The sequence below is a fragment of the Uranotaenia lowii genome, chromosome 2 (genome assembly GCF_029784155.1).
Source record: "Uranotaenia lowii strain MFRU-FL chromosome 2, ASM2978415v1, whole genome shotgun sequence".
Lineage (NCBI taxonomy): Eukaryota > Metazoa > Arthropoda > Insecta > Diptera > Culicidae > Uranotaenia > Uranotaenia lowii.
In genome coordinates, this window is record NC_073692.1 from 390,023,304 (window position 1) to 390,047,720 (window position 24,417).

Genomic DNA, 24,417 nt, shown 5'->3' on the forward strand with positions numbered 1-24,417 from the left:
AGATTTCAGAATCAGAAACAAATGCAGATTTCAAATTAAGATTTAAGATTGAAATTTTAGATTCAGATTTCAGATTAAAATTTTAGATTCAAATTTCAGATTCAGATTTCAGATTCAGATTCCAGATTCAGATTTCAGATACAGATTTCAGATTCAGATTTCAGATTCTGCTTTCAGATTCTGATTTCAGATTCAGATTTCAGATTCAGATTTCAGATTCAGATTTCAGATTCAGATTTCAGATTCAGATTTCAGATTCAGATTTCAGATTCAGATTTCAGATTCAGATTTCAGATTCAGATTTCAGATTCAGATTTCAGATTCAGATTTCAGATTCAGATTTCAGATTCAGATTTCAGATTCAGATTTCAGATTCAGATTTCAGATTCAGATTCAGATTTCAGATTCAGGTTTCAGATTCAGATTTCAGATTCAGATTTCAGATTTCAGATTCAGATTTCAGATTCAGATTTCAGATTTCAGATTTCAGATTCAGATTTCAGATTCAGATTTCAGATTCAGATTTCAGATACAGATTTTAGATTAAGATTTCAGATTAGGATTTCAGATTCAGATTTCAGATTCTGTTTTCAGATTCTGATTTCAGATTCAGATTTCTGATTCAGATTTCAGATTTCAAATTCAGATTTCTGATTCAGATTTCAGATGTCAAATTCAGATTTCAGATTCAGATTTCAGATTCAGATTTCAGATTCAGATTTCAGATTCAGATTTCAGATTCAGATTTCAGATTCAGATTTCAGATTCAGATTTCAGATTCAGATTTCAGATTCAGATTTCAGATTCAGATTTCAGATTCAGATTTCAGATTCAGATTTCAGATTCAGATTTCAGATTCAGATTTCAGATTCAGATTTCAGATTCAGATTTCAGATTCAGATTTCAGATTCAGATTTCAGATTCAGATTTCAGATTCAGATTTCAGATTCAGATTTCAGATTCAGATTTCAGATTCAGATTTCAGATTCAGATTTCAGATTCAGATTTCAGATTCAGATTTCAGATTCAAATTTCATATTCAGATTTCAGATTCAGATTTCAGATTCAGATTTCAGATTCAGATTTCAGATTCAGATTTCAGATTCAGATTTCAGATTCAGATTTCAGATTCAGATTTCAGATTCAGATTTCAGATTCAGATTTCAGATTCAGATTTCAGATTCAGATTTCAGATTCAGATTTCAGATTCAGATTTCAGATTCGGATTTCAGATTCAGATTTCAGATTCAGATTTCAGATTCAGATTTCAGATTCAGATTTCAGATTCAGATTTCAGATTCAGATTTCAGATTCAGATTTCAGATTCAGATTTCAGATTCAGATTTCAGATTCAGATTTCAGATTCAGATTTCAGATTCAGATTTCAGATTCAGATTTCAGATTCAGATTTCAGATTCAGATTTCAGATTCAGATTTCAGATTCAGATTTCAGATTCAGATTTCAGATTCAGATTTCAGATTCAGATTTCAGATTCAGATTTCAGATTCAGATTTCAGATTCAGATTTCAGATTCAGATTTCAGATTCAGATTTCAGATTCAGATTTCAGATTCAGATTTCAGATTCAGATTCAGATTTCAGATTCAGATTTCAGATTCAGGTTTCAGATACAGATTTCAGATTCAGATTTCAGATTTCAGATTCAGATTTCAGATTCAGATTTCAGATTCAGATTTCAGATTCAGATTTCAGATTCAGATTTCAGATTCAGATTTCAGATTCAGATTTCAGATTCAGATTTCAGATTCAGATTTCAGATTCAGATTTCAGATTCAGATTTCAGATTCAGATTTCAGATTCAGATTTCAGATTCAGATTTCAGATTCAGATTTCAGATTCAGATTTCAGATTCAGATTTCAGATTCAGATTTCAGATTCAGATTTCAGATTCAGATTTCAGATTCAGATTTCAGATTCAGATTTCAGATTCAGATTTCAGATTCAGATTTCAGATTCAGATTTCAGATTCAGATTTCAGATTCAGATTTCAGATTCAGATTTCAGATTCAGATTTCAGATTCAGATTTCAGATTCAGATTTCAGATTCAGATTTCAGATTCAGATTTCAGATTCAGATTTCAGAATCAAATTTCAGATTCAGATTTCAGATTCAGATTTCAGATTCAGATTTCAGATTCAGATTCAGATTTCAGATTCAGATTTCAGATTCAGATTTCAGATTCAGATTTCAGATTCAGATTCAGATTTCAGATTAAAGTTTCAGTTTCGAATTTCAGATTCACATTTCAGTTTTCAGATTCAGATTTCAGATTCAGATTTTAGAATCAGATTTCAGAGTCAGATTTCAGATTCAGATTTCAGATTCAGATTTCATATTCAGATTTCGTATTTAGATGTAAGATTCAGATTTCAGATTCAGATCTCATGTTCCAATTTCAGATTCGGATTTCAGATTCGGATTAAGATTTCAAATTCTGATTTCAGATTCAGATTTCAGTTTCAAATTTGAGATTTATATTTCAGATTCAAATTTAAGATTGAGATTTCAGATTCTTATTCAAATTTAATATTGAGATTCCAGGTTCTAATTTTGAGATCCGGTTTCAGATTCAGATTTCAAAGAGGGGTTTTATATTTAGATTCGGATTAAAATTCTACATGTTTCATGTTCAAATTTCAGATTGAGATTCAATACAAAACTCACTTCGAGATTTTCACCCCGAAATGATTATTTCTACGATTATTTATTTTATGTTTCATGGTTCCCATCACTTGCCATTTGTATTCGTTTTTTACAATTCGTTTTCTCAATTTTTTTCATTTTTTCTAATACTCAAACAAATTCTAGAGAAAAATTATAGCGGCAAGTTTCCCTTCGAATCGACACAAAAAATGTGTTCCATCCCAACCCACTTCTCCCGTGGGTGAAATATTTCTAAGGCTATGATTCTAAATAAAAAATAAAAATAAAATAATAAAAAAGTATTAAATTGTACGATTGAATTTATGTCTTTTTAAGGTTTTTATTATCGAAGGTAATTATTATAACAATTTTCGCATAACCTTCACCGAAACCACACATCGCGTTACGCCTCGGTCGTATGCTGCTGCTCGGTTGGAATATTCGAATCGAGCAGCAGCATACGACCGGGCATGGACACGGTATGGGCATGACAGTCGCCCGTGACAGTCCTGCGCAAAACTGTCACTCCCTACAGCCGACAGTTAGGATGAAATTATTTGCGAAACAGGAGGCATGAAAGAATGAAAATCGAACTGTCGGTTCGGTTCGCTACAGCTTAAAGCACAACACTTTCGGCAGCGCAAGCTTTAGCCGATTGTTCAGATACAGTCTTCGTTCCCGAACGTGTACGACGTAGCCGAAGCGTTTTTATTCGTCACCGACGGTACAGCAGCGAACCGAGTGGAAAGGCAAACCGAGACAGTTTGTTCGGCGAAGAAAAAGCTGTCATCGCAATGCAGTACTTTTGGAAAGCCTGGTTCTAGTTACTAATAAAAGTTACCAGCACTAGTAACTATGAAATAGTAAAATTTACAATTTTTCGGGAAAAACGTCAAATGAAAGGGATTTTGCGAGGATTATAAAAATCAATGTTAGAGAGTTCTAGTTACTAGTAAAAGTTACCAGCACTAGTAACTATGAAATAGTAAAATTTACAATTTTTCGGGAAAAACGCCAAATGAAAGGGCTTGTTGCGAGAATTATAAAAATCAATGTAAGAGATTACTAGTTACTAGTAAAAGTTACCAGCACTACTAACTATGAAATAGTAAAATTTCGAAGTTTTCGCGAAAAACGCCAAATGAAATGACTTGTTGTGAGGATTATTAAAGTGAATGTTAGAGAGTTCTTGTAATTGGTAAAAGTTACCAGTACTTGTAACTATGAAACAGTAAAACTTTGAAATTATCGGGAAAAATGTCAAATGGAAGATCTGGTCGCCTTGATTATTAAAATAAATGTTTTTATTTCTTGGTAAAAAAGGAAAAAAAATCTCTAGTGGAGCAAATCGACCAGAACGCCAGCAGAGTAATCACACGTCTTAACTTGATTGTGGACAGCACTAGAGTGTCCATTTCCCGGTTTTTTTTTCGTCCCCGCCAATCGGGAAATCTGGTGGCTTGTTTCCCGGGAAATACAGACCCCGTTCGTTTTTGACAACATGTCCGAAAATTTTATGTTGCCAAAATCAAACGGTTTTTTCTGAAAATTTTTTTCTCTTATTTTTAGAAAAAAAAACTATTTTTATTATCATTAACGTTATTTTTAGTCAATTTTTGACCATTTTTAAAATTGTTATAGTTTTTTCTCTCATGTTTTTGAAACAATTTGCACTATTTTTGTTTTGTTAATAGGCTTTGTTTTTTTTTTTGTTTTTTTGCTGTTTTTGTCATTCTTTATCATTTTTTGTTGATTTTTGTCATTGTTTTTCTTTTGTTTGTATTTTTTTTATTTTTGAATTTTTCATCTTTTTGTAATATTTGAGTACTTTATAAATAAAAAAAAAGGTTTTTGTTGTTGTATTCTATCACCATATAGGAACGTAAAAAAATATTGTTGGTGTTTGTCTAAATTATATTGGTCCTGCTTAAGGGAAAACTAAAAGGCAATGTCGCTTCTTAAACCGTTCGATTTTGGCACATGTGCATAAATCGAATGTTGCCAAAATCGAAAGTTGCCAAAAAACGAACGGGGTCTGTATACAAAAACATGTAAAATATATGCACTTCACTTGAATACAGCTTATCGAACCTTTCCTGCATCCAGCCCATAATTAGTTCAAAGTGTACTCTTCAAAATGTTTTTTAACTTAATTTTTCTCAAATCATTCAAACAGTTTTCAACAATGATCAATTAAAATCAGTCAAACCAACTAAAATATAACCTGAACAGGTCGAAAGACGAACTCATTCTTGCATCTATTGGTTAAACAAAAACCACAAGCATTTTCATGTGGCGTTTTCTCGAGAATTTCGAAACTTTTATTTCATAGCTACTAGTGCTGGTGACTTTTACTAGTTACTAGAACTCTCTAACATTGATTTTAATAATCCTCGCGACAAGCTCTTTCATTTGGCGTTTTTCCCGAAAATTTCGAAATTTTACTATTTCATAGTTACTAGTGCTGGTAACTTTTATTAGTAACTAGAACTCTCTTACATTGATTTTTATAATCCTCGCGACAAGCCCTTTCATTTTGCGTTTTTCCCGAAAATTTCGAAATTTTACTATTTCATAGTTACTAGTGCTGGTAACTTTTACTTGTTACTAGAACTCTCTTACATTGATTTTTATAATCCTCGCGACATGCCCTTTCATTTGACGTTTTTCCCGAAAAATTGTAAATTTTACTATTTCATAGTTACTAGTGCTGGTAACTTTTACCAGTAACTAGAACTCTCTTACATTGATTTTTATAATCCTCGCAACAACCCCTATCATTTGACGTTTTTCCCGAAAATTTCGAAATTTTACTATTTCATAGTTACTAGTGCTGTTAACTTTTACTAGTTACTAGAACTCTCTTACATTGATTTTAATAATCCACGCAACAACCCCTATCATTTGGCGTTTTTCCCGAAAAATTGTAAATTTTACTATTTCATAGTTACTAAAGCTGGTAACTTGAACTAGTTACTAAAACTCTCTAACATTGATTTTAATAATCCACGCAACAACCCCTATCATTTGGCGTTTTTCCCGAAAAATTGTAAATTTTACTATTTCATAGTTACTAGTGCTGGTAACTTTTACTTGTTACTTGAACTCTCTAACATTGATTTTTATAATCCTCGCGACAAGCCCTTTCATTTTGCGTTTTTCCCGAAAATTTCGAAATTTTACTATTTCATAGTTACTAGTGCTGGTAACTTTTACTAGTTACTAGAACTCTCTAACATTGATTTTAATAATCCACGCAACAACCCCTATCATTTGGCGTTTTTCCCGAAAAATTGTAAATTTTACTATTTCATATTTACTAGTGCTGGTAACTTTTACTAGTAACTAGAACTCTCTTACATTGATTTTTATAATCCACGCAACAAGCCCTTTCATTTGGCGTTTTTCCCGAAAATTTCGAAATTTTACTATTTCATAGTTACTAGTGCTGGTAACTTTTACCAGTAACAAGAAATCTCTTACATTCATGTTAATAATCCCAACAAGCACTTTCACAGTTTCTGGTGCACAAAGAAATGCTGTTGGCTCACACAGCACCACAATAGCAAAGTCAATACACATCACTAAGCTCAAGTGTTACAATTTTGCTGAGCCAGCAAGCTCAAGAAATTTCGGCTCCTTGAGCTAACAAACTCAAAGCAAAATGCAAAACCTTGTCTCCTAGAGCCAGAAGAGGTATGAGCTTAATTTGAGCATTTATTGTTGGGCTAGAATTGGCTCCAGCTTTCTTCGCTCTCGAGCTTCAAGAGCATTGATGCTCAGCCGCTTGAGCAAGAGCATTTCAATCCCTGATAGTTATCGAATTTTGCAATAAAAATGGAAAGGAAGCCCACCTCCTCCTTTCAATCTCTGTACTGGAAAAAGGAATACCCACAGGCCAAATCCGGTTCCATTTGCTTTACTAATTCTCGAGTTATGTTATAAATTGTATGATAGCCCCTCGCTCCTTCCTTTTTCTTCTCTGGAAAAAAGGAAGAAGTACCAAACATGCATAGAAATATTTCTTGTAGCCAAATCCCTTCCCATGCCGAATTTAGTACCATTTGCTTAAATGGTTCTCAAGTTATGAAATCATTTCTTTTTTTTTAGAGTTCCCCCTTCCAGTAAGAGGGAGGGGTTTCAAACTGTAATAGGAACCTTCCCCGGCCTCAAATGCACCCACCTGCCAAATTTCAGTTTATAGGGAACAGACAGACAGACAGAAATCCATTTTGATATACAGTAAGGATTTTTTACGTGGTTTTCAGAAATTATAGCGGTTTCTAACGCAGTTCGTATTACCGCATTAAAAACCGCTGTATCCACTTACACTTTATCCAAAACTTCAATCGTTCACATGACTGAGTGAAAATTAATAAATTATCCAAAAGTACATTTGAACGATAATATCTATTTCTCGGCTAATGCCAACCAACAAGTTGAAGTGTATTTTTGGTAGCTAGTAGCTCTTCTCGTTAGTATGTTGGTTTGTATTTCCGAATGCTGTTTTCGAATGAAAAAGAAATTGTTGGGCAAAAACTTCCTGGCATTCATGGTGTTACCGTTCACCCCCAAACTCTAGCACTAGGAAGGTACTTCGGAAGAGATGAACGCTTCCAAGCGAAATGTGTATTTTTTTTTTTCGCTCGCCCCGGCAACAGTTCCACATGACTTCTGTACACGGTGGTTAGAGTGAACATTATTGCAGCGTGTTTGAACCAAAGGTGGTTAGGATGAATCAAAAAATCTTCAAGAGACTTTCGTTTTTAAAACACGTTCCATAAGGATGCGTTGTTGGTACGATCACTTTTTGTTCATATATGATCGATAAATCGAGTCTATTTATTGAAATTAAGTTCAACCTCAAAGATTATTTCGGTAATTTTTCATAAATCTGAACCATCCTAAAGAGCAAAGTTGAAAACACGATGGCGGTGATGCTGCTTTCGACTGAAACCTAAATGCACTTGAAATAAACATCCGACAAACGGTTTCTCTTGGAGGCGAAAGCAAGATTGGCTTACTTTATTTTATTTTATTGTATTTTCTTTCTACCTTTACGAGCAGAGCAAATGCAATGGTTTCTCGTGGCATCGGAAAATGGAGAGAACATTTTTGTGTACTACTACTCGGTTGGTTTTTGAGGTTGCATGGAAATGATTTTGTGGATTATGAGCAAAATCGCAATGAATGAATAGGATGGTTTTCGGGACTGACCAGTTTATACTGTTTATTCACTAGGAACCGTGTACAAACGTTGGGTTATAAAGAAATTTATTTTCTGATTTGAACAACGTTGGATTTGTAAAATTTGTTAATCAATTAGACACAACTTAAGCAACAGGTATAAATGTGTACTTCAAAACTTAGTTTAGATTAGGTCTCTGTAGAAAAATCACTAAAATTTCAGATCCCAGTCGTATATTCCAAATAAAATATCGTTGAGTTACCATAATCGAACTTAGCTGTACATTACGGAAAATCATTTGAATGTTAGACCTTTAATAAATTTTTTTTTTATTTAAATTTAGGTTTCTTTCATAAAATTTTTTATACAAACTTTAACTTGCTGCGCTTTATCAAAATTTAAAAAATCGCTTCCAAAACTTACAGATTCTTTAGGCTGAAGTAAAACCCTTACAAAGCTTTGATAGGTAAAAGAATGATAGACGAATTTAAAATTTTCAACTAAAGTTTTCATGGTTTAAAAGTGTTAAGCTAGTTTTAGAAAAATTTTGTAATGATTATGAACTTCGTTTGTGAAATTGTTTACAGTCTTTTCCAGATGAAAGGGATTTTTTTTTAATATTTCAAAATTTTTCAATTAAATGTCGTTCCCGGGCAGTTTGCTTTCAACCTTCGAACTCTTGCTCCAATACTTACCGGCATAAAAGTGCGGCTCCCGTTCCCGGAAGTGATGATGTCGCATCGAAACCTCCGAATCCCCGGGGCGGTGCAGTTGCGGAATCAGATTCAGCCAGAGTGCCATCTTGTGACCCCGATAGTGGCTACGCATTTTCGGTTTCGTTGCTGCAGAAAAATGGAAGAAAAAAAAAAGGGAAACATTAAAAAAGCGAAAAGGAAGCTTTTGGTGGTGAAATGCAGCCGATTTTTTCTTCTTAGTTATTCTTATTTTCGTTGTTAAATCTGTATGAAACGCCACAACCTTAAACGGCATAAGCTCAGAGTTGGGTCAGTAAAATTGCATTTAGAAAACGTTGGCCTCGTGAAACTCCAAAACGAGAGAGGGTTTTTTTTCGACAAAAATTCCACTATTTACCGCTGCGCTGCAGCTCGCATCCTCACAAATGGTGATCCTCAAAGAAGCGTGAATGTGAGTGCAGTAAATCATTTAATGGGAAGAAAAAGTTTTCAACACGTTTCGTATTTTTCCATAAAGGATTTTCCGAAGTAGAAGCCAAAAACTCTTTAGCTCGTAAGTTTGGCTGGGTAAATGTGTGTGCATTAGAGTGTGTGGGTGAATGCTTTGTAAAAGTTTTTTCAACACTTCTCCATTTCGTGGGAGGATCGCAGAAGATTTTCGTTAGAGGTGCTTTCCTTTATTCACGGGAATCAGCGAGTTTCGTAACTCAGCGCTCGTAAATTTCTGGAGAATGTATGGGAAATCTCTTTCATACTTCTGCAAAAAAAAAGAAATATGCTTATTGGATAAGATGAATGGGGATACCCAATTTTCGCTTTATTTAAATTTTCTGGACCATATGTTCAAATCCAAAGCGGTTCAAATCTGTAGCTGAAGCTCTACAGATAAGGTTCTTTTCTCCGAGACGGAAAAATCCGGGCTATTTTATATTAAAACCTGTCAAAATCTGGGCATTCGGTTCAAAATTTTCGAACAAAAATCCGGGCAATATCCAGGCAAATTTTGTGAAAACTCAGGAATTCCTTACCAGATATTTAAAAAAAAATCTGCAAATTGAAATTTTTAAGAAACTTTCTCAGCAAATTTTAAATCGTGATTTAAAAAAAAAACAAAACACTCATGATTATTTTTATAAAACTTACTGAAAACATTACAACACAATTTTTGTTGTTTGATTTTGACAATTGAATCGAATAAATCCGGGAAAAATTCAAACTTTTTACGATGAAATCTGGCTAACCGGGTTGGGCTATGCTTCTTCCGAATTGTGTATTAAATATCCGGGCAACCCTGGTTAAAACCGTTCAATCTAGCGAGCTTTTTTACAGATTTTTATAGATCAAACAATAAAATTGTCTATCCATTAAAAAGGCAAGTTAAAAAAACAACCATTCACTTTTGTTTTAAAATTAACAAACTGTCCATGGCGTTCAGTTGATACCGTCAGCACTTCGTCTACTCATGATCCTGCAGGAAAGTCAACGTTATATCTTTGTAATATTTTGATATGTATGTTTTTTCATAACCAACCACGAATAGCTAAACCAGGAGTGGTAAAAAAAATTTACCACGGGATCCCTTGCTGAGGCAAAATATCCAGTAATGTCAAGTGACCTTATTTTCTAGGAAACCCTTTCCATAATTGAAAAATCTTCACCGTCAGCATTTTGAAGCTGGTCGCTAGCAGGGAAGCAGCATTGGCAGCCACACCCTGTTCAGGAAATAAAACAATATCTTTCACTGGCCCTTTCAGAAAGGAACGTGTCAACTTTATCAAATATTTTCCAAAAAATAAATTGTCTCGTTGACTTCAATATTATTGAGCAATCTCAGATTACCAAAATATAAAAATCAAAATTAAGACACTCAGAGTATGTTAAAAATACTGAATTTGAAAAATTCATAAAATAATTTTTTTTTTGTGTTTCTATTATTCGGACGTCATATTAATAATGCAGTTGATTCAGTAAACTTGAAGTTTAGACCATTCAACTTGAACCATTTGATTCAAAGATGAGCGCCCTACCAACTTAGCCCAAGTCTTGAAATTGTTAACGAAAAATCGATAAATTTGGTACTTATTCTTTAAAGTCGGGAAGAAACCATACATATTACTATTTTTCTCCTTATGAGGTAAAACACAGATAAAAAAAAATTGTACGTTTACATGTTCTAAGCTGCAAAAATTGGAACAAGACATTCAAATAACATTTACATGACCTGTGAAAAAAATAAGCAATTGAAGGGCCGTTGGAAGAACTGCCACATACCTCATTTTTTATGACATTTGAGCTTTAGTAATTATAGCATTTTAGGAATTTTTTGTTGTGCTATTCGATTGCTTATGTTCAAGTTTTTTTTTACATGAAATATTAGTTATTGTATTGAATCGTTACTTTCGAAATACGCACACTGCCGTTTTTAATGATATTTTAATGATATGATTAAAAGATTCCTTATTAACAATAACCATCTCAAAAGTAAATGCAGTTCATCAGTTTTCAAATAATCCAAACTAATCTGCCATTACTTGTTAGAAAAGAAAGTTAATGTCAAAATAAATTAGAATTTATTTGAATATTTGACGGTTTCACTTTTTGGTTAACATTATCAGAAAATGATTATATTTTAGTTTAAGTTCACAAAAAGTTAGTCTCATATAATTTTTTAACGAAATATACAAAAAGCAAGTTCAACTCTTGGCCTTCATTATCACCCTTATTCTTGTTTTCGATCGAATGGCATTCGTTCGAAAGTTTTGCAATTTTGCATTCTTATTTTCGTTCGAACGAATGAGAACCGTTCGATCTTTCGAACATCGTTCGTACGAACAAAAAACTGCATTCTCGTTTTCGATCGAAAGTATTTTTTCTTTGGACTGACAAACGCGAGTTTAATGCTGCGAATGATGACCGTTTAAAACAATTGGTGGAATTTAATGCAGATTATAAATGACAAAAGTGGTTCAAAATAACATATTTTGAGCAAATTTGAGAAGAAATGAGAAAAATGTGATATTTAAACTAAACATAAAAATAGATCCAGGCCTAATTGAGCCAACTGACACGGAAACCTATGAATAAGACCGGTTGTAGAGTCGAAAGGTGATTAAAAAATTCAATTTTGTCGAGATCAATGTTACATAATGATATTTGTAATTCAAAAATAACAAAATTTTCTGGAATACAAACTCATTTTTATTTAAATTTTTGTTGATTTTTTTTCTATGAGAGCTCGATCTCCTACGACGGGGCAACTTTCTAGCAGCAGCAGCGATAGCATCACCCCCGCCGGCTGGTATCGGCTCCGATTTGTCGAACTTCTGGAAATCACACAAAATAGCTTGCTGATGCTGCTGCTGGAGGTTTTCTTCGTTGGCCTGATCCGCTCGAGCATGATTGGGTTTTTTCCATGGTCCCTGGGCCGTTTACGAGGTTCCTGTTTGCCGGTTCAATATTAAAAATTTCACAATATCACTTATCAGGCAGGTTGTTCACTTTTGTTGGCACACGAGAAATGTCATTTTGATACAGCAGGGCTGCTTAGAAATTTCGAAATTCATCTGGTAACACCAACATCGAACGTATCGCATTCGAACGAAAACAAGAATAGCTTTTTCGAATTCGATCGAAAGTATCCGTTCGAACGAACGACAGATACGCCGTAAACAAGAATAAGGGTGTATAACTTCGCAAATTACCAATACGTTGTTGATTGCAGGCTCGTGCGAAGGACCCGTCCATGTGGGGGAGGGGAGGGGGGTTGGTATATAAATTAAGCCAAAAATAATAACCATACCAAAAAGACACAAGAAAATAGGAAATTGATTTCTAAACCATTTTCTTACTTATAATTTGCACACAAACTAAAAAAATAATAAATATTACAAGTAAAATTGATCAACATTTTCATCAAATGTTTCATAAAATTTAAGTTAAAAATTCTGTAAATTTATTTTTAAATTTAAAAAAATTTTGAAACTTAAAAAGATTTGTTTCTCAATATTTAAGAAGGATTTTTTTAATAGACTCGTTTATTTATTGATAAAAAAATTAAAAAAAAGAATTTCATTGATATCTTAACGGAACAGCATTTTGATGCCTTTGATTGAATGCTTGATTTGGTAGATTTAATCGTCCTGAACTTAATCTATTATCAATTTTCGCCTACCACCTTGCGTTTGGGTGATATGTTTTATAAGTTTTAAAAAGTATCAGTTTTAAGTGAAATCAATCATTGATAACTGATGAAGTAGAAAATCTACGGTAACAGGAAAAAAATCATTTAATTCAATTAAGGAATATAATTCCAAGGATGATGATGCATGATCTAAAAAGTTAAATTCTACAGTTTATTAAAATTTGGAATGATATCATTTCAAGTATTTCTGACATAACCGAATACAGTAAAAAAAATAGAATTCATTTAACAAAATTGGTTCAAATGATTGGATTTTGCTTTAAAAAAATATTAAAATTCAATTTTATTAAAAAGTTCATTAGAAATGGGGAAAAGTACACAAATCGAAAACCTTTAAAAGTTTTTCTCAGAACTTTTAATTTATTGAAGCCTTGAGGTAGGGTATTTGTTTGTCAATTTAAGAGCCTTAATGTAAAAAGTTGATTGAATTACAAATAGAAATTTACAATTAAAAATAAAATTTGATTCGTGAATTGCATACATGTATAAATTGTCGTAAAATAAAATGTCTCAAGCCTAGGGAGATTTGAAACTAATTTCCGCCGGTGGCGAGAAAAATTTCGGACTTTCTTGTTAACACCTATTTAACACCTTTTAAGATCAAGTAAATTCTCTTTACTACTTCGAATATTTTACTTGAAAGACTGATCCCTAACTTTTGGCCAATTTCTTTGGCAGAAATTTTATCTTTTTAAACTTAAATATTTTAAATACAATGTTCATTCTTGCACAAATTTTAAATATGGGTTTTAATAAGTATGAAGAAATAATTCGATTGCAACATAATTTTGGTTCACCCAACCCTGAGATGATCGGATTTAAATTTTACGATTTTTTGGAAATTTACCAACTTTAAGCAAAGTTTAAGTCGTTTCAACTTAACATATGCTTTTTTACAAAAACACACAAAAAAGGTTTTGCTCTTCATCTTTCGAATGAAATCAAAAGAATTTCAATATGTCTTAAGATGACTGAAATATAGCCGGACAAAATTTGCATACTTTTGAGGGGGTGATTCCAAACTTATGGAAAAACTTAGTCTGTATAATGCAACCATCATCTACTTTGAATCTCTAACTCGCCGAAAATGCCAAAAATTAAATAAGAATATATCCAAGTGACGATCAAAATAAGATTACAATTTACAAAAAAGGGAAGATTCTTTCTCTGATGGTTGAATATTTTAATTTGCTATAAGTCCTGAAGATTTAACATGCTTGATTTCAGCAGAGAATCAGTTTTTTTTAAAGAAAGCTTTCAGTTTCTAATAAAACAAATCTGACCATTTAAAATCAAATAAGCTAAATATTCCAAGCTCTCAAACAAATTTTAGATCTCTACCATCGATGAAAATAAATCAATTTCCAAAATTAAAAGTTAAGGATTAGTGTTTTGCAATTCCAATCTAATTCCAGTAATCTTGTATGAAATTTTAAATTTTAATCTGAAGTTTGACTCTTGAAAAACTGTAATAATCATAATTTAAAGAAATACACCACCAAAGTATGGGGCATTTCTGAAGCTAAAATGCTCCTTCATCAGCAAATATTTTCCATTTAAAATCAATGTCTTTGTTTTAATCTTTTGGATGAATTAAAAATCAGATCCTTGAATCATTTTATTATAATTTCAATTTTGGAACTTTACTTTTTAAGTAGGCCGTATTATTTATATTATTTATTTTTAATCCAACTTGTGAATCGTAAGAAAAAAAATTAATTTCCAATATTGTCTTTAATTCTGGGTTTTGAATTTTGAATCGTTATTTTGAAGCTTTGTTTTGTTTGAATTCTGCACAAAATTTTAGTTTTAGTACTTCAATTCTGAATATGAAACAAAAAATTATTATCAAAATACAGTAGATTTGATCACGGTCGAAAAAAAAAGGAATATGGCGAAACCGTGTATTTGACGAAACTTAAAATTCATGTGGGAAAAAAAATATTTTTTTGTCTTAAATCAATAATTTATAATGTTTTCAGTGGTGGAAACCTTTTATATCAATAAGTTTTGATCATAAGATTTAATTATCAAAGATAACTAAACCCAAAGGATCGATTTCAGCTCAAATTATTCTTATCTTTTGCAATTTTAAGATATTTCTGGGAATAAAAACATGTAGAATATTGATCTCATTAAAGTCTACATCAAATTTTAAAGTGAATAATTAAGTTTTTATGAAAATTTAACAGTCGTTATCTGCTATGCCGACGTTGAAAAAGAGTTCAAAGAAAAATGCATCAAAAAAACTTCTTCTGAAAATTTTAAATTTCAAAATTTTTTCCTTCACACCTTTGTTTAACTTAAAAGTTAACCTTTTCGAAAAATATTTTAAGATTTGCTTTACTTTGACTTTTAAAGTGTGTTACTCGAATCTGTTTTATGCGCAGATAACCCTTTGTTTTTTCATATGTGAAAAAAAAGAAATCTTAGTCTTTTTTACACATTTTTAGACAAAGCTAGCAGAATTTCATTTTAAACTTCCAAAATTATCCATCCAGACAAAACTAAAGGCTGTCCAATAGACTGCCCCAAATTTGTATAGGAAATTTCAGGCTTGTGAAATGTTATGCGCTGCAGGCTTAAATTGATCCTAGGCCTAGTACTAGGTCTCATGCCAAATTTTGGCCAGATTGGATCACGAAAAAGAGTCGCTTACCGAGCCTTAAGTTTGTATGGAATTTTGAGACATTTTGTTCGGGAGGATCATGAAAATCCAGTTTTTCATGAATAACTTTGGACCCCTTTTTCTTTTGAAACGGTTTTTCGTAAAGCCTAAACTTTGACAAATATTTCATCAGGAGACTGCATTTCAATTCGACTTATGATAAAAAAGTTAGTAGACTTCAAAAATAGGATAAATTTTTATAGGGTGATATTCATCACTGTTAATGCTGCGTCAAAATGTTCCAAGCAGTCTCTCTCATTAACAGTGATGAATATCACCCTTAAAAAAATGCAATAATTTGAAGCTGAATAACTCTTAAATCGATTCGAAATGCAGTCTTCGAATAAAATATTTGTCATAGTTTAGGCTTTACGAAAATCGTTTTTCAAATGAAATCCACCAGGGGACCAAAGTTATTCATGAATAACTGGATTTCCATGTTTCTCCCAAACAAAATGTCTCAAAATCCCATTTAAACTTTAGGCTCGGTGAGCGACTCTTTCTCGTGATCCAATCTGGCCCAAATTTAGCATGAGACCTTTAACTAGGTCTAGGATAAATTTAAGCCTACATCGCATAACTTTTTCAAATGTCGGGTCATTTGGGGCACTCTACCGTCCAATTAGGATTACGCCACCCTTTCAAATAAACACACTAAACAAAGAAATAAGAGATACATATCTTTTTTCAAAAACGCTAAAATTCATCCATATATTCATGCATAATTCATATTCACCCATAAATTCATATGATTCGCATAACCAAAAAAAAACAAAATTTTTTTCATCAAAACTCATCGATAGATTTTGAACAACGCATTTTTCGGCAACGCATCAGTAGACGTTATGACTGAAACTTTCTGCAATTTGATTGGTTCTTGGTTGAATTCGCATGTTCCCAGATTTAAACGTCCTGTTACACCTGTTTGGAGCACGCCCAGTTTGCGACAACTTCGACGCGAAAAAAATGCATGTTTACGAAGGCTTCGGAAAAATCGAACGGTAGACTCTCAACAACAGTTTAAAGCAGCAAGCACAGCCTACCGCAGACTGAATGCATTACTGTACAAACACCACGTTCTGCGAGTACAATCTGGTTTACGTAAGAACCCTCGAAGTTTCTGGACTTTCGTAAATTCGAAACGAAAATCGTGCTCCCTACCTACCTCAGTCTTTTACAACGATGCTGTTGCTGATTCTCCAGACACGTGTTGCAATTTATTTGCTGAGCATTTTCGGGCGGTCTTCCTGGACACTGCCTCTTCCGAAACTGAGTGCTCTGATGCCACGTTTCACGTCCCGGCGGATTCTATAGATTTCAACACCTTCGAGATAGATCAAAGGCTCATCGAAAATGCCGCAAGGAAACTGAAAAGCTCTTTTGCTCCTGGACCTGATGGAATTCCGGCTGTTATTTACAGTCGATGCATCGAAGCTCTCTCGTTGCCGCTAGCCCACATCTATAACCGATCATTTCAACAACGTAAATTCCAGGATTATTGGAAAAATTCCTTCATGTTTCCTGTCTTCAAAAATGGCGAACGACGAAATGTGAAGCAATATCGAGGCATTACGAGTTTATCGGCAGGATCCAAGCTTTTTGAAATTGTTGTAAGTCAAGCCCTCTTACGCGCTTCCTCACATTATATTGCCGCTGAACAGCATGGGTTTATGCCTGGCAGATCGGTGAGTACCAATCTTTTAGAGTACACTTCGTTTTGTCTGAACCAAATGGAAAGAAAAAAACAGGTCGATGCTATATACACCGATATCAAAGCGGCATTCGATACGATTGATCACGGAATCTTACTCGCTAAGCTAGCTAAGGTCGGTATTCATGACAACATGATCTCTTGGTTGAAATCATTCCTCACTGAGCGGTGTATTAGGATTAAATTTGGTGATAGCATATCATTTCCATTTACTAACCGATCTGGCGTGCCGCAAGGGAGCAATTTGGGACCTTTACTGTTTGTTCTGTTTTTCAACGACTTGATCCTTAGCTTGGAAATTGGAACCAAAATAGGATATGCTGATGATCTGAAACTATTCGTTCCAGTTGAATCCACTGTTGATTGTGCACACCTTCAATCTTTACTAGATCACTTTGGTGAATGGTGTAGACTTAATAAGCTATCAGTCAGCGTCTCCAAGTGCTCCGTTATAACATTCCATAGAAAGAAAACGCCAATTTTATATGATTATAACATCGATAACCAGCGCCTTGACAGGGTATTTGAAGTTGACGACCTTGGAGTTATCCTCGATGCTCAGCTTACGTTCGATAGTCAACGAACTTCAGTTATAAGAAAGGCGAATCGTCAGCTTGGCTTCATCTCCAAAGTAGCACGAGAGTTCAGAGACCCATTGTGCTTGAAGTCACTCTACTGCGCACTTGTCCGGTCAGTTACAGAACATGCTGCAATTGTTTGGGCTCCCTATCAGTTATGTTGGATTTTGCGAATCGAGCGTGTACAAAAGCGTTTTGTTAGATTCGCTCTACGACATCTACCCTGGCGTAATCCTGAAAACCTTCCCGCATATTCCGACCGGTGCCAGCTTCTGGGATTAGAAACATTGGAACGCCGCCGAAAAACTCAACAGGCATCATTCATCGCAAAAATACTGAATGGAGAAATTCAGTCGCCAAACCTGCTAGGAATGATCAACTTTAATGCTCCTTCGAGGACTTTATGTCATCATTCTTTGCTATCGAATCGAACCCACCGAACATCTTACGGACATAATGAACCAGTGAGTGCAATGATGCGTACGTTCCAGATTGCTGAGCATCTACATCAATTGGGGGAGCCATCTAGCCGATTCATCAACCGAGTACGCCAGTCTTCATTGTTTCGTGTTATCTAATTGTTTTGTAAAGATCCTTAGTGTAGATAATTCATTAAAACAAAATGTTCGATGAATAAAACTTAATAATAATAAAACCGTATTTTTGGCTTTCAAAAAACCTTTCATGATAATTTTTATGAAACTTGCTCAAAAAGTTTTGTTTAGGAGGTATTTGTTGTTTTTTTTGTTTGCCAAATAAAGTGAATAAATCCTGGTAAAATCCGGGCATTTTCAATGAAATCCGGGCAACCGGGTCGGGCCAGACTGTTCTTAAATTTAGTTACAAATATCCAGGCAAACCCGGATAAAACCGGGCAATCTGGCTACTTTACGCTAGCACCATAAGTTAGTTTCTTTTCCTTATCATAATTTCAGGGTTCAAAAAGCTTATTTTAGGAATTGGCAAGATAAGAAGCATTTTTTTGATGACAGATAGTCTTCAAAAATGACAGCAGTTTACTATCAACAGAAGTTCGGTTGCAATTCGATTTTTTTAGAAGTTTCGCGGCGTTTCAAGGTTTTTTTTTCGAAATTTTCGCATCTAGTCGAAATTTAAAAAAATATATATTGTGAAATATTCTCAAGAAATTTCAACACGCCCTTCGGATTAAAATGGTAACCAAGCACTTGGAACAGAAAATGACCACCAGAAGGCAACGGAAAAGCAGAGCCTTTTTCTCCAACCGCACACCAAGATTAAACCGGAAGCGGAAGCATCGAGCCATTGCAAAAAGACGGAACGATTCCTCAACGATTGCCCAGCCAGCGAATCAAGACACTTCCGAGAGAAGGGCTGAATAAAAAAAACTCTGAAGGGCCAAGCTTCTCACATGACTGAGTGGGTGGGACTGATGAGTGAGTGAAATAAATTCAATTTAGTTATGAGATTCTTATCAAAACACTCGAGCAACTGCAATAAAATGTGGTCCCTTTGAAGGGCGGAATGCGAGTCAGAAGAAATACGAGCTGATTTGTCCGGGAAAGACGGATTCATATCTTTGGGTTGGATTTTTCTTTTTTTCTAAGAAATCCCATTCTTGATTTGATGAAGTGCGGATGCTCGTCTTATTGAAGTTTCTGATGCTAGACAAGCTGGCCTTCAAAGATACAATTTTTGCAATCCCTTTAAATTAGAGAAATTCTTTCGGTCAGTTGAAGAAAATGATATCAGCATATCTTTCATTTCAAAGAGAATTTTAGAAAGCCGGAGATTATTCCTTTTATATTTTATGCTCTGCATTGTTTTGTGAATATTTTTTCTCCAAAAAAAAAAGAAGAAGGTTTGAGATGCTCATTATTTTGATGAGATTTTATCATCTGTTAGATATTTAAAAAAGCTCTCAAATAAATTACCAAATTTCACATAATCTGGAAACGTTGTTCTACTCAAGTAGTAATATTAGCCTGTCAATTCTACTTTCTTTTAGCGTATCATCGTCAAATGTTATATTTTGCTAAAGTTCATTTGAAGACATCGTTTTTTTTTTCAAAGTGTGACCATTTTCTTCAAACAAAAACAACCTTAAGATTGCTAGTTGCAACTTAATCCGAACTTTTATCACATAATAAATCGAGGGTGTCCCAAAGAGAAGCCACAATTGGACACTCGAAAATCCAACTTAAAGGGAACAACTTCAGAGCCCCTCTTAGCTAGTGTTCGTGATGAAGATGTATGGGTGTCTGTCTTGTATTTGGGCGGGATGAAGCCAGGCCAATCTCTCTTGACATTCTACTAGCTGTTTGAAAAAAGCTGTTCTTGCTCTTCCTTCGAAAAGGAACAATAAAAATCATGAAATGGAAATGCAGCGCCACAACGCCAACTACTGAACGAAATGGAATAGTTGTGAATTCATTCACTTCATTCTTGAAAGAAGTTGTCCCGTCAGTTTGGGTAGCGTTTTTCTTCTAGTTTCATTTTATAACCCCATTCGTGTTTTTTGCTCTTCATTAAACTGAAAAGTAAACTTTGTGCGAAATCATTCAGACACAAAATGTTGCACTGGCAATGAATTTGTCAATTTGGAAAGTGCTTCAGCCACTTATTGCTTGAATGACAGTGACGCTTTATAGCAAATTTTGCCATATCCCAGCTGAGTTTGAGGAGCTCAAAGTTTGTTTAAAAGGTGTGTTCAAAAAATGATTCAGAAAAATATTCCAAAACCATATTTGTCTACAGAAAAATCTAATTCATCGTTGTCGATGATAGAATTTTTTTCTTCAAATTTTTTAATACATGATGGTATGTAGAGTGTTCTGTTTTATTTCATTTCAATGATGATAATGTATTTTTCATTTTTTCCAAGGAAGCTTAGTAAAAATAATCAATTTCAACATTTCATTTAATAATTAATTAATTTAATTTATTTCGTAATAAATAAAAGGCTGTAAGGCATCTCAAGCAAGGTTGCCGAAATCACAAAAAAATCTGTAGCATCACAAAATTTTGAGCATATTTTCATCACAGAATCTGTGTCACAGAACACAAAATTTTAAAAAAATTTCAAATTTCAGAGAATTTTTAAATTTTGAATGGATTTCATTGGTATTTTTTACGACTGATATTGTTTAGTTTTTTTTAAATTTTCAAATGGGAATTTCAGCCTTTAGGAAGCAAATTATAGAATTTTACAATTTGTTCGACGTTTCGGCCTTTGATCTAAGCCTTCTTCAAGGGATAATTTGCATTATACTGTATATGTTCCTAAGTGTATACTGTGTGAAGAGAATTTCTGTCGGATTTTAACCTATATCAATGAATTTTCACAATCGTAGAGGTCGTTATTAAATAAAAACTGTTGAATTGTGGAAACATTTCTCGAAGCTACTTGACACCATTTTTACAAGTAAGCTTCGAGAATTGTGTCAACATAAAATTCAACAGTTTTTATATAATAACGACCTCTACGATTGTGAAAATTCATTGAAATAGTTAAAAATCCAACAGAAATTCTCTTCACACAGTATATTCTCAGGAACATAATACAAATTATCCCTTGAAGAAGGCTAAGATCAAAGGCCGATACGTTGGGCAAATTATTAAATTCTGTAATTTGCTTCCTAAAGACTGAAATGCCAATGCCAAATGCCAATAAAGAATGGTTTTCCAAAATACTTCTTTTTATCCTATATAAAATTTATATTTTTTTAATTTGAACTCAAAATGTATGATAAGAATGGTAGTTTTAATTTATTGAATCCAACTTAAATGTAAATAAGACACTATTTATCATGAATTTTCAATGAATTTGAAAAAAATAGCATTACAGAAAACCATCACAGAATTTTGGCTAAAATCACAAAAAGTCAGATTTTTTCTCAAAAACCCGTTTTTTTTGGCAACTTTGATCTCAAGAAGCTTTGGATTAATACCCTCAAATTCCGATTTTCCAGTCATTACATTAAACCTTCAAAACTTTTCACAAAGCACCCATTTCGGGGAAATCTAGCTTGGAGTTTTTTGTCGTTCCTGTGGACGCAAATGTTGACCGATTTCAATAGTATGAGATTTGTTGTTAAGGTAATTTATTTTTTTATTGAGGTTTAAAATTAAGTAGATTTGTTTTCCAGATTGTCTGTAATTTTATCCGAATGAAAAAAGTCCCAACAAATTTTTTTAATTACTCTTAATTTTAACAGCTTTGCAGTTTCTTTTTATTTGGATTTGTCAAGAATACATTTATCCGACGAGGTACAAATATTAAGGGGTCCGCCAAACAATTTCACTTAAATCCTGGTTTTTTGGCAGAATAAGAAGTCGTTCTAACAACAAAATATTCCTGCTGTAAAACATCATGCAAATGGGTTATTTTTACCCATTAATGAGCATTAATTCAGCAAAGTTGTAGCTAGCTTGTCAAAAATTTTTTTTCTCATGATAAATCAATCATTTTGCGCATTTTTCTTTTGAGTTTGTGAATTGTGTTGATAATATTTTTCATCTAATTATCTGTTAGTCCAATAATTTGCTTTAATTAAAAATATATCTGAAGTTTAAAATAAATGATCATATCTAAGCATTTTAAGTTTAATGATTTAAGGTGGATATGATTAGTCAACTATTCTAAGCTCAGCTTAGCTAATAGGCTTTCAATCGAAAAAAGGGTCAACTCACGTGACACACGACACACGACACACGTGTTCTTACTCTATCAGCTGTTTTTAAAACATTTTCGTATAAAATTATCTAAAATAAGTTAACATAGATTTTTTATAATTGTTTTTTTCAATTCTCAATTGTCCAAAATACCAAAGCCACCACATTTTATAGAATTGCTCCATAGTGTGAGAATTTATTTTGTTGTTTTTGAGATTAAAAATATAAACCCTAAAAATAAGTGAATAAGGAAAGATAGCAAAATATTAAACAGTTCCACGCATATTTGTAGACAAAAATTTTCAAATATAATAAATGTAATTTAAATAAAATGTCAAAGGAAGGAAAATTTCTTTGTTTTTAACCATTGATTGGATCGCTGCAACTAGAATAAGTGACAAAAATATTAATCCTTGGATGAATAGAGAGTATAATTAAAAATTGGATTTTCTGGAAAAATAAAATTAATATAATAATACCAAAACTAAATGCCAAACACATAATCCGACAAAAGATTAGAATTCATTACACAAAATTCTTTTAAAAAAATTTAAAAATCACTGGCAAAAAATCATGTTCTCTGTGTTATCGTTCAATCTACCCGAAATGTATCATATTTTTCATCGAAATTCATGTTTACATAATGTCGGCATTTTATGAATGGAAAGTTTCATGCATAATTTGTGGCTGATGCGTTTCAAAGTAATTTAGATTCAAACTACAAAATATGATTCTTATATGAAATATTAATAGTAACCTGTTGAATAACTATTAAAATGTCTAAGCGCTTTTATATATCCTCAAAATATGGCTAGCATATGTTACTCAAATGTTACTATCCCAAAAATCTTTGTTAAAAAATAAGTTCAAAAAACTTCTTCCAAAACCAGGTTTCGGTATTCTGAGATCCTTCAGTATCGACCCCGGTTGAATATTTAGGAAAACCAACGGATGGATTTTTTACCAAAAGGTCAAAGTTTTTGTTTTGGGAGATGAATTTACGTTTTTATATTGAGATATTTCTTAAGTTAATACAGGGTCCGGCAATTGAAGGTCTACATTGGAACTAACAAATATTTTGATAAAAACCTTTTCTTTCAAATTTAATACGATTTACATCAAAACAGTTCATATTTTCAAAATCCATTGGCACCTTTCGTTTTTTTTTGTCCTTGAGCTTAACCACTTGCTGCAGATGCTCAAGGTACATATTCTAAAAAATCCCGCAGGTGGTTTTTGTGGTTTTTGTGGTATTTTACCCCAGGATTCAACTAGATGGTGCTTCAAAACTTCCAACCCGTCATGGTTTTTAGAGTAGACTTCGGGCTTCTGAATACCCTAGACAGCCAAGTTCATAGGGTTCAGGTCAAGCGAACTCCCCGATCACTCCGTACTTGAAATTAACCCTTGAAAAAAATCGCACACAAAAATTGGGACCTCTTTCCTTCGTAAGCCAATGCGAAGTTCTACTGAAAAATCACCAACCAAAACCAAAATTAGGACGTGTCCCCAGTTCGAGGACATGCCGTAGAACTATTTTCGATACGCAAATTGATTGATCTACACCTCTTCAGTGTGTTCGGTTGATCTTCACCAGGAAAGTACGAGCGATTCCAGCCCAGACCTTTAATAAGACAGATTTCTGTCGTCTTGTGGCCTTCAATACGTTTGCATAGGTTCGTGATCTTTCTGGCAAGCAAAATCTGTAGTTCTGTTTTTTTCACGAATTCGTCGGCAGAAAACACAATATTCTCCAAATTTTTCATGCGCGGACCGCGTAAGCTACGCCTTCGCCCTTTCTACCCACTCTTGCTTCTGTTCAAACGAGAGATCTTGAAATCTTAGGATTTTGTAAGGCTGGGCCAAAAAATTATCTTCCAAGATCCGACGGCGTTTTTGATCCGGTGTAACAAAATCTATCGCCAATTTAGTGTTACTACACCAAGAAATTCTCTCAGGGTGCATCTTGATGATCTGTCGCCACTGTAGCTTGACGATCCCCACCATACTATAATTGGGTACTTCTGATCTTTAGGTTTTTCCAAATGCGAGCCATAA

The 24,417-nt window shown here is 33.5% G+C and overlaps 1 protein-coding gene across 3 annotated transcripts in view; it reads right to left on the minus strand.

Moving 5' to 3' along the window:
- The window catches only part of LOC129741865 (neuroligin-4, X-linked-like), an 862,824-nt gene that overhangs the window by 71,962 nt on the left and 766,445 nt on the right, over positions 1-24,417 (minus strand). For all 3 annotated transcript variants that reach the window (XM_055733675.1, XM_055733676.1, XM_055733677.1), the window contains one exon: positions 8,549-8,695. In XM_055733675.1, coding sequence (XP_055589650.1) covers positions 8,549-8,695 — 147 coding nt within the window. The remainder of the gene's footprint in view (positions 1-8,548; positions 8,696-24,417) is intronic.